The sequence below is a fragment of the Eutrigla gurnardus genome (assembly GCF_963514095.1).
Source record: "Eutrigla gurnardus genome assembly, chromosome: 12".
NCBI classification, from domain to species: Eukaryota; Metazoa; Chordata; class Actinopteri; order Perciformes; family Triglidae; genus Eutrigla; species Eutrigla gurnardus.
In genome coordinates this window covers 16,383,053-16,392,506 of record NC_139926.1, presented here as the reverse complement: position 1 = coordinate 16,392,506, position 9,454 = coordinate 16,383,053, and the positions used below count along the sequence as shown (strand labels likewise).

The 9,454-nt window shown below is 43.4% G+C and overlaps 1 protein-coding gene and 1 pseudogene across 2 annotated transcripts; one reads left to right on the top strand and one right to left on the bottom strand.

Moving 5' to 3' along the window:
- Positions 1–1,043: 1,043 nt before the first annotated feature.
- On the bottom strand, positions 1,044–4,271 carry slc38a11 (solute carrier family 38 member 11). Its single transcript, XM_084023506.1, has 11 exons — positions 4,155–4,271; positions 3,795–3,869; positions 3,579–3,713; positions 3,378–3,443; positions 3,176–3,282; positions 3,016–3,095; positions 2,768–2,838; positions 2,018–2,179; positions 1,826–1,938; positions 1,379–1,510; positions 1,044–1,302 (listed from the first exon to the last, which is right to left on the bottom strand). The coding sequence occupies exons 1-11, from the start codon at positions 4,207–4,209 to the stop codon at positions 1,069–1,071; spliced, it is 1,230 nt and encodes a 409-aa protein (XP_083879632.1). The 5' UTR covers positions 4,210–4,271; the 3' UTR covers positions 1,044–1,068.
- Positions 4,272–5,647: 1,376 nt separating this feature from the next.
- LOC311022443 (sodium channel protein type 2 subunit alpha pseudogene) lies at positions 5,648–9,393 on the top strand (annotated as a pseudogene). Its single transcript, XR_014599310.1, has 3 exons — positions 5,648–5,772; positions 8,596–8,912; positions 9,259–9,393. The product of XR_014599310.1 is annotated as a sodium channel protein type 2 subunit alpha pseudogene (transcript).
- Positions 9,394–9,454: the final 61 nt, after the last annotated feature.

Genomic DNA, 9,454 nt, shown 5'->3' with positions numbered 1-9,454 from the left:
AGATGCGTTGCTTCTAGCGGCCTCTTTGGCGGTAGATGGAGCTGCAGGCGACCCTCTGGGACCTTCGGACAGAGTTCTTTTGGAGACCAAACAGTGTCGATTGTATGACGTCAGTTATCCTCGTTTTCCCTCGTTCGCGGTCACTTCTTCTTGATTACTTGCCTTTTGATCCTCCATTGTGAGTCAGCAGTAATTGAATGTACCTGGTCAAACACTTTAGACTAGAGGGAGCCTGACTCAGCAGTTGGAAGTGTAAGCCTCTGTTATGCTTCCGCGTAGTGATCACGCAACGGCCACGCAGTTGCTTGGAGACCGTGATGGTTCTGCGTTGGGTTTACGTGTCGAAATGCAATTCAATGCCACACCGGTAAAGGGCGCTATGTTTTTTGTAAAAGACTGACCGACCGACCGAGACTCTTGACATATATCGTCGTTAGCCTCGTTACAGCCTATTTGTTTACCTTCCGGCTTTAAACATCCACAATTTTTCAGTGTTTTATTTCTTTGTGCAAAAGCGACAAGGTGCAAACAATAAAAGTACAAAAAGTTTAAATGGCAGTGTTTATGAGTGGAAACCGGAAAAGCGGTCTCCAGCGGATGTAGTTAGCGGACCAATCACAGCCAATGCCGCTGCGTTGGTGTTGCGTCGTAAGGGGGGTCCGCAAGGACGTAAGGGGTCCGTAAGCCCCCTTGCGTTGTGTCAACGCGGAAGCATAACTTGGGCTTTAAGTCGGACACAATTCTAGCCATCATGCATCGTTTTCGACCCACAATACATCACGTTAGGTAGCGCGCTGCAGGCGGGTACATCAAGTCGAATTCCCCACTTTCATGAGTGGGTCACATGATCAATCACCATTGTTTTAACGCACTCTTTGATAGATAGTAACTTGAAAGACAATTAAATAAATGAAAATGTTACGGAGCACAACTTTAAGGCATGTAAACATGTTTTAGTAGAAAACAAAAAAACAAAACAAGTATAATATATCTTAATAAGAACTCAGTACACTAGAGCCCAAACCATGAAGGAGAGCCCCAGATCAAGTACATAAAGGTATGGGGGGTTCATACAGGTGGTACAGTAGCATTGGCGTCTGCACAGTAGAACATCTCCGCGCCGTGTGAACAATCTTGAGGGTAGAGGCTCGTCATGGTCAAACCAGTGATCATCACAAACAAGCCAATTAATATCAAGATGGTGGGAATGATGTTTTCACCCTGGTACCAGCGGCTGGGGGAGAGTTTGAGGAAGCATGCGGATGGAAAGATGAAGATCAGAGGTGTGGCGCTCAAGACACCCTGGAGGGGAGAAAGAGGTACAATTAAACACTCATACTACCAACTAAAAATAGGTAAACGGTTAAAAATGACTTACATTCAGCTCCAAAACGACTCCCAGACAGTCAAAGGCCAAAGATATTGACGCGCAAGCTGCGACTATGAGGAACGTTAATGCTACATGTTCCATATTTGACAGATGCCGGCTGCAAATGACATTGGCTAACACCTGAAAGAGTGAGACAGTGTTTTCATGCACACATATTTGGACATTTTTGTATGCATTTTCTCTATGTTTTGGGGTCGGGAGTGGGAAAGGCACACGCCCGAGGAGGACTTAGTGACAAGCCTTTAAAGCTGTTGCACCGTTACCCGCCGGGCGGACCTTGCATGAAGCGATTGGGTGTGAAGCACCACCCTTTCGTTTTGTTCATCCACACAAAGCCTCATCTCTGGCTGAAACCCTCCGAATACCACTTCCCCCTCACACATGTAAACGTTTTACTGTGTTCTAAGGCCGGAGAACGAAAAACGTATCACTTACCTCTCGTGTAACGAAACACTCCAGTGGAAATGTGGTTATAATGCTGAGGCCGAAACAGAAGCGACCAAATGTTGCCAGGTTATCATTTCTGCAGTAGTTCTCAAAAATGTCTCCTTAAAAAAAAAAAGGAAAAGAGTTGAGATTCATACATTTGTGATATTGAAAGAAAAGGAGTGATCTCATGCTTGATACCTTGTGTGTAGCCGGTGAAGGTGGTATAGCCAGCGACGGCAAACGCAGCGCTGATTATCAGCGCAGAGCCTACAGACGCGTGGGTGACCCGGGACCAGTTAGCTAGCGTGGGCTGCTCCATGGAACCGTAGATAAGAAAGCTGTTGTGGTGGCATATGAAGGCTAGACACATGGGCAGAACGTCAAGAGTTGCATTCACATCCATAATAAGAGACACTGAAAACTAATGCTCATGAAGAATTTTAAACTTTAGCAGTCGTTCTACCCTGTCTGACCCCAAAGGGCCTCTTTCCCTCGCTGCAGAATAGATTTGACTGTGAAGTGAGCATATCCATCTCCTGTCAGACTGAGAGACTGCAACTACGCCTTGTCTTAGTTCAGGTTACACAGCACTGTATTCTCCATCTAAATGACCTCCTTTGTAGCAGGAGCAGCTATCATTAAGGCACTTGATTCAAGGCCACAATTTTCACCACAATGCGAAGGCCTTGGTGGACTGAGCTCACAGGGTTCACTTGTTGGCATAATCCGGAGGAGATGACTACAAATATTCTGTGCAGTGATTTAATAATGTAGCTTCAATCTTTTTGTATTTGAGCTGTGCATTAAAGCTGCAGAAGAAGAAGCTTTCGGACATTTATATTAACATTTTTTCATATTGTCTTGTATTGTAACGTATTTGTCTAACAACATAAAGCAACAAAAATATTCCAGGCAGCTCCATCGTCGGCGTCATGCAGCCCAACTCACCAAAAGACATCACACCAACGGCCTCAACGGCATTCCACTTGGCGAAAGCCCATGCGTTCTCTGTGGGGAGGCTGGGGAGCGATATTTATATTCAGGCATTGACACACAGAAACACAGGATTATGTTTGTATGATAGCATCTTGGTGTGTGTTCATAAAAAAAAAAAAAAAGAACCCCACGGTTCATACACGGGAACATTTCAATAAAAATCACTATGGATTAGCAAATAGCTGAATATTCATTCATACATGTAGGGTCCAAAGGTAGCTGCTCTGATGATTACAATGATGAGGATGGTAAATGTCAGCACCATAGACAGGAAGGACACCTGGTAACACACACGGATGTTTTACAGGCAGCTTTAAAATCACTCAGAGACACCGACGGCCGTGCGCTGATGGGACTTACCTTCCCAAGCTTCTCTATGTTTCGATAAAGCGACAGAGGCAGCGTGAAGGCGACGGTTGACAGCAAGATCACAAAGCGACGCTCTGCAAGGATGTGACCCGGACCAACTGCAAGCACAACATGACTTAGAACCGCACAAATGGAACAGGTGATTACTAGCATTCATTGCGTGCTTGTGTAGTTTTATCTGCATGCCGCTGACCTCCTGGTATCCTCTGAAACACTTTGGTCAGCGTGTCGCCGGTGGTGATGTTGTAGCTAATCATAGCTGAGGAAGGAAAACAGAGGTGAAGCATCCGTCTAGCATTCATGTCTGCGGTGTTACACGAGGTCCACAGGAATAGAATAAATAGAAAAAACATGATTTAATATTCAACTTTAGGATTATTGCATTGCAACTCACCGATGAAAGGATAAAGGAACTGCAGCGCAGATAAAACCAGAAATCCAGGGAAACCAAAGGTGCTCTGCACCAGTGACTGATAACTGTTTGTGCCTGACATGTTGCCTCCTTTAATGAGCAAGATGATGGAGTAGTCTGCCATCAAATACACAGTGTAATGTTAATAATCATTCGGCAAATCCATCATTCTTCATAAGGACACCTTAATATACTCACCTATGATCAACGCAACAACTACCAACAGCAGAAGGCCAAAGGGGAGCCCTGCCCGGTTTAATGCATATGGCAAACCTGTTAAAAAAAGAAAGAAATCATAATGACTAAGGTATTTTTTGAGGATGAAAGAGTTAAAGGGGAGCATGGGGGGGCAACAGGCAGCAGTCATATGACACAGAGGGTTTACCGCTGCAGGGCTTGAAGGGTATGAAAGCTTCTCTTGTTGTACAAAAACAAGAATTATTTTTGTATTCATCTCTGCATTTCACAGCATAAATGAACATCAATACATAGTAACAGGTCATTAAATAATTAGCTTTTGTCAGACAACACTACTTGAATTGTGAAGTGTATATTTACCTATTATTCCAGATCCTATGATGGAATTGATGAAATTAAAAGATGCAGATATCATTGAACTTCTTGTCTCTCCAGCAGCTTTTTGTGAAGAAATTAATGTGGCCCCTTCCTCATTGTTTTGCTAGGAAATGAGAACGTGGAGCAGTTATTATAAACACAGCAGAAACAGTCCGCCTGGTGATCCTGTCCCACAGCAACACTTACCTGCTGAGCCATGATGTTCGCTCCTCTCTGTCCACTTCTCTTCGGCCAAATAACGATCACATATTTGCGTTGGGGTTTAATGAGGCGAAGTTGATATATTTAAAAGCCTGTTTTACTCAACTAAAGTCTTAATACAACTCAACAGCGCCCCTGGTCGGTCATGGCACTAATCTCTGGGGTTAAACTGGGCCGAAAGCCATCCGGCGCTGAGCTCCACCCCCTGACATCCGCATGGCACCCTGGCACAAATACACGCAGAGCCGGCTGCTTTTCTTTGACTTTAATATCTGTGGCAATCATTTATTATAGCTGATCTATATGTGTGAGCCCAAAGTTGAGAGAGAAGGTGCGTATTTTACTTTTACGCACGATGGGTCATTCATGTGTTCATTAATGTGCTCAGCATCATCAGTCAGCGGATTTTTATTTTATTTATTTTTTATTTTTATTAAGTTCAAATACCCACTGAAGAAATAGTCCCTATGAAACTTAACCACACTGGGCCTCCCTCATGAATCCCAACTTAACACCTGAGTGCATTCTAATGCGATGCAAATCAGCAGCGGTGATGCCGAAAATATGTATTGACACATGCATGGAAATTAAGGATTAAAGTATTTAATTAATGTACTGCAACGCTGACTTTTTAAAAAGGACCCTTTGTTCACGGGGGGGAAAAAGTAGGAATTGGAGTAAGTTTGTCTGTATCCACCAGGTGGCGTCAGACTCTCAATGAATGTCCTCACTCGCAGTCAAATCAGTAACTTCACAAAATGAATTATTATTCATATGCAACAGAAAAATAAAGGGCACTTAAGGATTATACCTCCTCTGCGATCCGATGATGCTGCAATGTGATGCGTTGACTGACAGGCAGCGGGTCTGATGATTAATTACTGGCCCATTGGAATAACTGTAAACTCCTGCAGACTCTGACAACCAACACACACACACACACACACACACACACACACACACACACACACACACACACACACACACACACACACACACACACACACAATCTGATTCATAGTTGTGGTTTAAGCTTTTAGTTTAGGATTCCCGCCAGTTGAAATCCCTCTTTATTCCCGAGAATGACCCAGGTTCATTTCCACCAACAATATCATCCCACAACCATGGCCTCACTCGGTACCCGGGAACATCCGGAAGCACTAGCAACCTCTATGAGTGCGTGCCGCACACAGGGGCGGATGAAACTCTCTCTCTCTCTCTCTCTCTCTCTCTCTCTCTCTCTCTCTCTCTCTCTCTCTCTCTCTCTCTCTCTGGAATCGAGGAAACCAGTTCTGATCTGGGAGAAGTCGTCAAAACACCTTAAACGGACGTACATGTTACACACAGTGAAGCTTTTCCACGCGTATTTGATTCACCTGTCGAGGATGGAAAACTGATGGTGAGTTGACAGAATCTGTTAGTGTTTTTTGTTGTTGTTTTTTTCAACATTGACGGGCAAAAATTGATTGGAAAAGTTTGTTTTTGTGTGTCAATGATATATATATGGAACATTGAAGCTGAGAGTAAAACTATCTATCTATCTATCTATCTATCTATCTATCTATCTATCTATCTATCTATCTATCTATCTATCTATCTATCTATCTATCTATCTATCAGGTGGGATGCTCTAAGTGATCTATTAGCCTATTTAATAACCTCATATTTAAAGAACTTTGCTTGCCAGGGTTTCACACTTCACAATATGTCAAATTGTTAGATGTTATCGTTTGTGATGTGTTGAAGGCCTGATATGGTGGAGAGATAAAAAGGGGATTGATCTCTTGTTCCTCGTGTGGACAAAAGACGAGAGTGCAAATGATGGGCTACAATATGTTACAGAAGTTAATGGGCATGGCGGCAACTATTAGCCCACACTCCATCTTAGATGACTTCCTGCTTGCATGACTGTCAACATCATTATTAGATTGCTGTCAATTAGAGATTAGGCTACACACACACACACACAGGCACGCATACACACTCAAGAACGTCACTTTATTCCAGAGAACTATGTTAACAGCTCCTCATCATCAGCGTTTTCGGCAACGCCCTGAATGAGCGAGCTCTAATCCCTGATCCTGTAGTCTGTGAGAGGAGGCAGCGAGCATTAGTAGTGAGCACTCAAGGGCTGTAAGTGTGTTGATCCCTTACGGAGTCCACAGATACTGAACTGTGATCATTCTGGATACAGGTGTCCTGCTCATTAGTGAAAGGCATCCTAATAACCATGTATGTATATAGTGTTACTATAAGACAGTGTAGAGGAGAAATTATTACATAAACAATAACTCTTAAACATGTGCGTTTTGTCTTGACATAGAAAATGTGCACCAAGCCCAGTCTTTATTTTCTTGAAGTCTGCTTCCAATAATCACTTTAAAGATGTTGGCAAAAATCCTGAAGGCAGATAATTCTGATAATCAAAAATATAACCAAACTTAACGATTAACACAATTGAATGCCTATGTAATTGGGGCTTTTATAAGCCTATTTACCTATTTGCAATAGTCTATCACTTCCACTTTGAGGTCAATTCAAGCCGAGCTTCTGTTTGTCACTGTGTGGGTGTTTAATATACCTGTTGGTGTATGACGTGGCCTTAGGCCAGGGTCAGTCGTCACTTTAAGCTCGGCAGCAGGACGGCGTTTAATGTATGGTGCGTAGCAAACAGCAAACGAATGTGTTGACAGTCTTTTCCAGCGAGATTCGGGGGGGAGGGGCAAATATATCCATTTTAGGCGAGTCGACACGAGGTCACGATGCCGACAGGTCGCAGATAAATTGAAGTGGGACTATTTGAAGCTTCAAAGTGGCGTCTCGTATCTCAAGTTGCGTGTAATGAGTTGGGGACGGATTGACAGAATGATGCATGCCTCTTTAGAGGTGAGTGGCTGCAGGTTGACCTTGTTAGGGTGACCAACATTTGTTTTATGGTTGGAGTTAAAACTTTCTCTGTCTTGTAGTTGTTCCGGTGTTGTTTAAGTTGGAGTCTTTGTAGATCATCACATCAGAGGTACCTTCAGTGTACTTGATGCAGAAGAAAACCCGGGGCTCAGTGCTTACTGTACCATACGTGATAGTGCATAAACAATTAGGGGGGGCTGTGACAAAGGGCTACTAGAGTATGATGATGCATATATCACATATATGTTTCACTCATAAAGACCACAGCATGAACAATATCATCCATTAAAAATGTGCACCACTTACCAAAACCTGTACAAAACCAGAAAAACACATCCTTTAATTTGGACTCTCATACAGTACAACACACACACACACACAACGCTGAATACTTTGCCTTTGACAACATCGGCAGTTTGGTTGTTGGCAGTTGGTCCTCTTTCCATCACAGAGATGACAGCACCGCCGATGCACACACAAGTGATCATCTCACTGTGCGAGGCAAACACGGAACCTTTCGGCAACTGGAGGCAATGTTCACGCTGTTGATTCGTTGTGCTTTGTGTGCAAGATGCTGATATTGTACAACCCCAAAATCGAAGCAGACATGCAAACTACGTGCACAGACATATGTTCAAAATCAAAGCTTTTTTTTATTTTTTATTTTATTTCAGTAATTGGATCTTCCTTGTTGTCACAATTACATCACACAGGAACAACCCAGTGCTGTGGGCAGTTAATTGACCGGTGCGTTTGTGATTGATTTCTTGCATCACAGACACAACGTGTGGAAGTATTCTATTACACTGTTACATTCAGATCAGACAAAAAGCATCGGTGGCAGAGCACCCGGTGCGGTCCGATGCAGTGCAGTCTAGAGTGCATTCATATTTAATACTGCACAGGTTCTGCCTAACACATCATATTAGGAGGATGGATCTATTCCTCCGCCGTCTCGGGAAAAAAAGCAGACTGTTCATTTTGAGGGATGGAGGAGAGGAGCGAGGATCTCACCTGGAATTGATCATTGTCATGTCAAATCTTAATTTTAACTACAGAGGAGCAGATAATTACGTCTAAATTTAGCAGGGCTGGCGGCAATTCAGGCTCATTAAAGCCCGTCACTTCCAGAGATGATGATCTCTGGCCAAAAGAACAGAATCACACCCGCTTTCCTCTCCTCTCCATTTACAGCCGTTCTAATATGCTAATAGAAAGTTGCCAGGAGTGAGTTTCAATGAAACAACATCCCATGTTAAACACAGCTCAGTTGTCCACCTCTGATGGGAGCTCCTCGTGTGTTCTGACCCCTCAGGCCTTTCTCATGTTGGAGGCTAGCCGTTCACTCTGAAGGCGCAGGATGAAAAGATGGCACAGCTGCTTGTACCACCAGGTTCACACAGCTTCCGCCCCTTCAGTCGGGAGTCCCTCAAAGTCATCGAGAGACGCATCTCTGAGGAGGAGGCCAAGAAGCCAAAGGGAGAGAAGAGAAAACGCAAAGATGAGAACGACCTCAAGCCCAGCCGTGACCTGGAGGCGGGCAAATCACTCCCTCTTCTGTATGGGGATACTCCTAAAGGCATGGTGTCGACACCGCTGGAGGACATGGATCCCTTCTACTGTAATCAGAAAGTAGGTCTGCTTGATCTAAAGACACACATTTGTATTTTTCCAATAATGTGTCAAGATGAAGGTATTATTTGTGGTTCACCACTCCTTAAGGGGCCGAAGGAGAGTTGTACGGAAATGTTTGCAAGAGGCTTTGGATCTTAGATGACAGGAAGTCCAGGCCAGTAAAATAGATTTATATGAGGTTCATCAGCAATATACTAAAATGTCATTAGCAATTTGTACGGCGAAATGTGTGCTGTTAATAGTCGTAAGTAGACATCAATCATTGTTTGTGTCAGCTATAGTGAGATATTTGAAGTGAGCCAAGAAATAAGAGTATTTATACGTATCTCTTTTTCCCTGTCAGACTTTTATAGTAGTAAACAAAGGGAACTTCATCTTCCGCTTCAACGCCGCTCCTGCCTTGAACCTCCTGAGCCCCTTCAATCTTCTTAGAAGAATATCAATTAAGATTTTGGTGCACTCATATCCTTTACATTAAGGTATAAATATGGTAAGCATGAATCACGTCTATGTTGAGCCCACAATACTGTCCTATATGA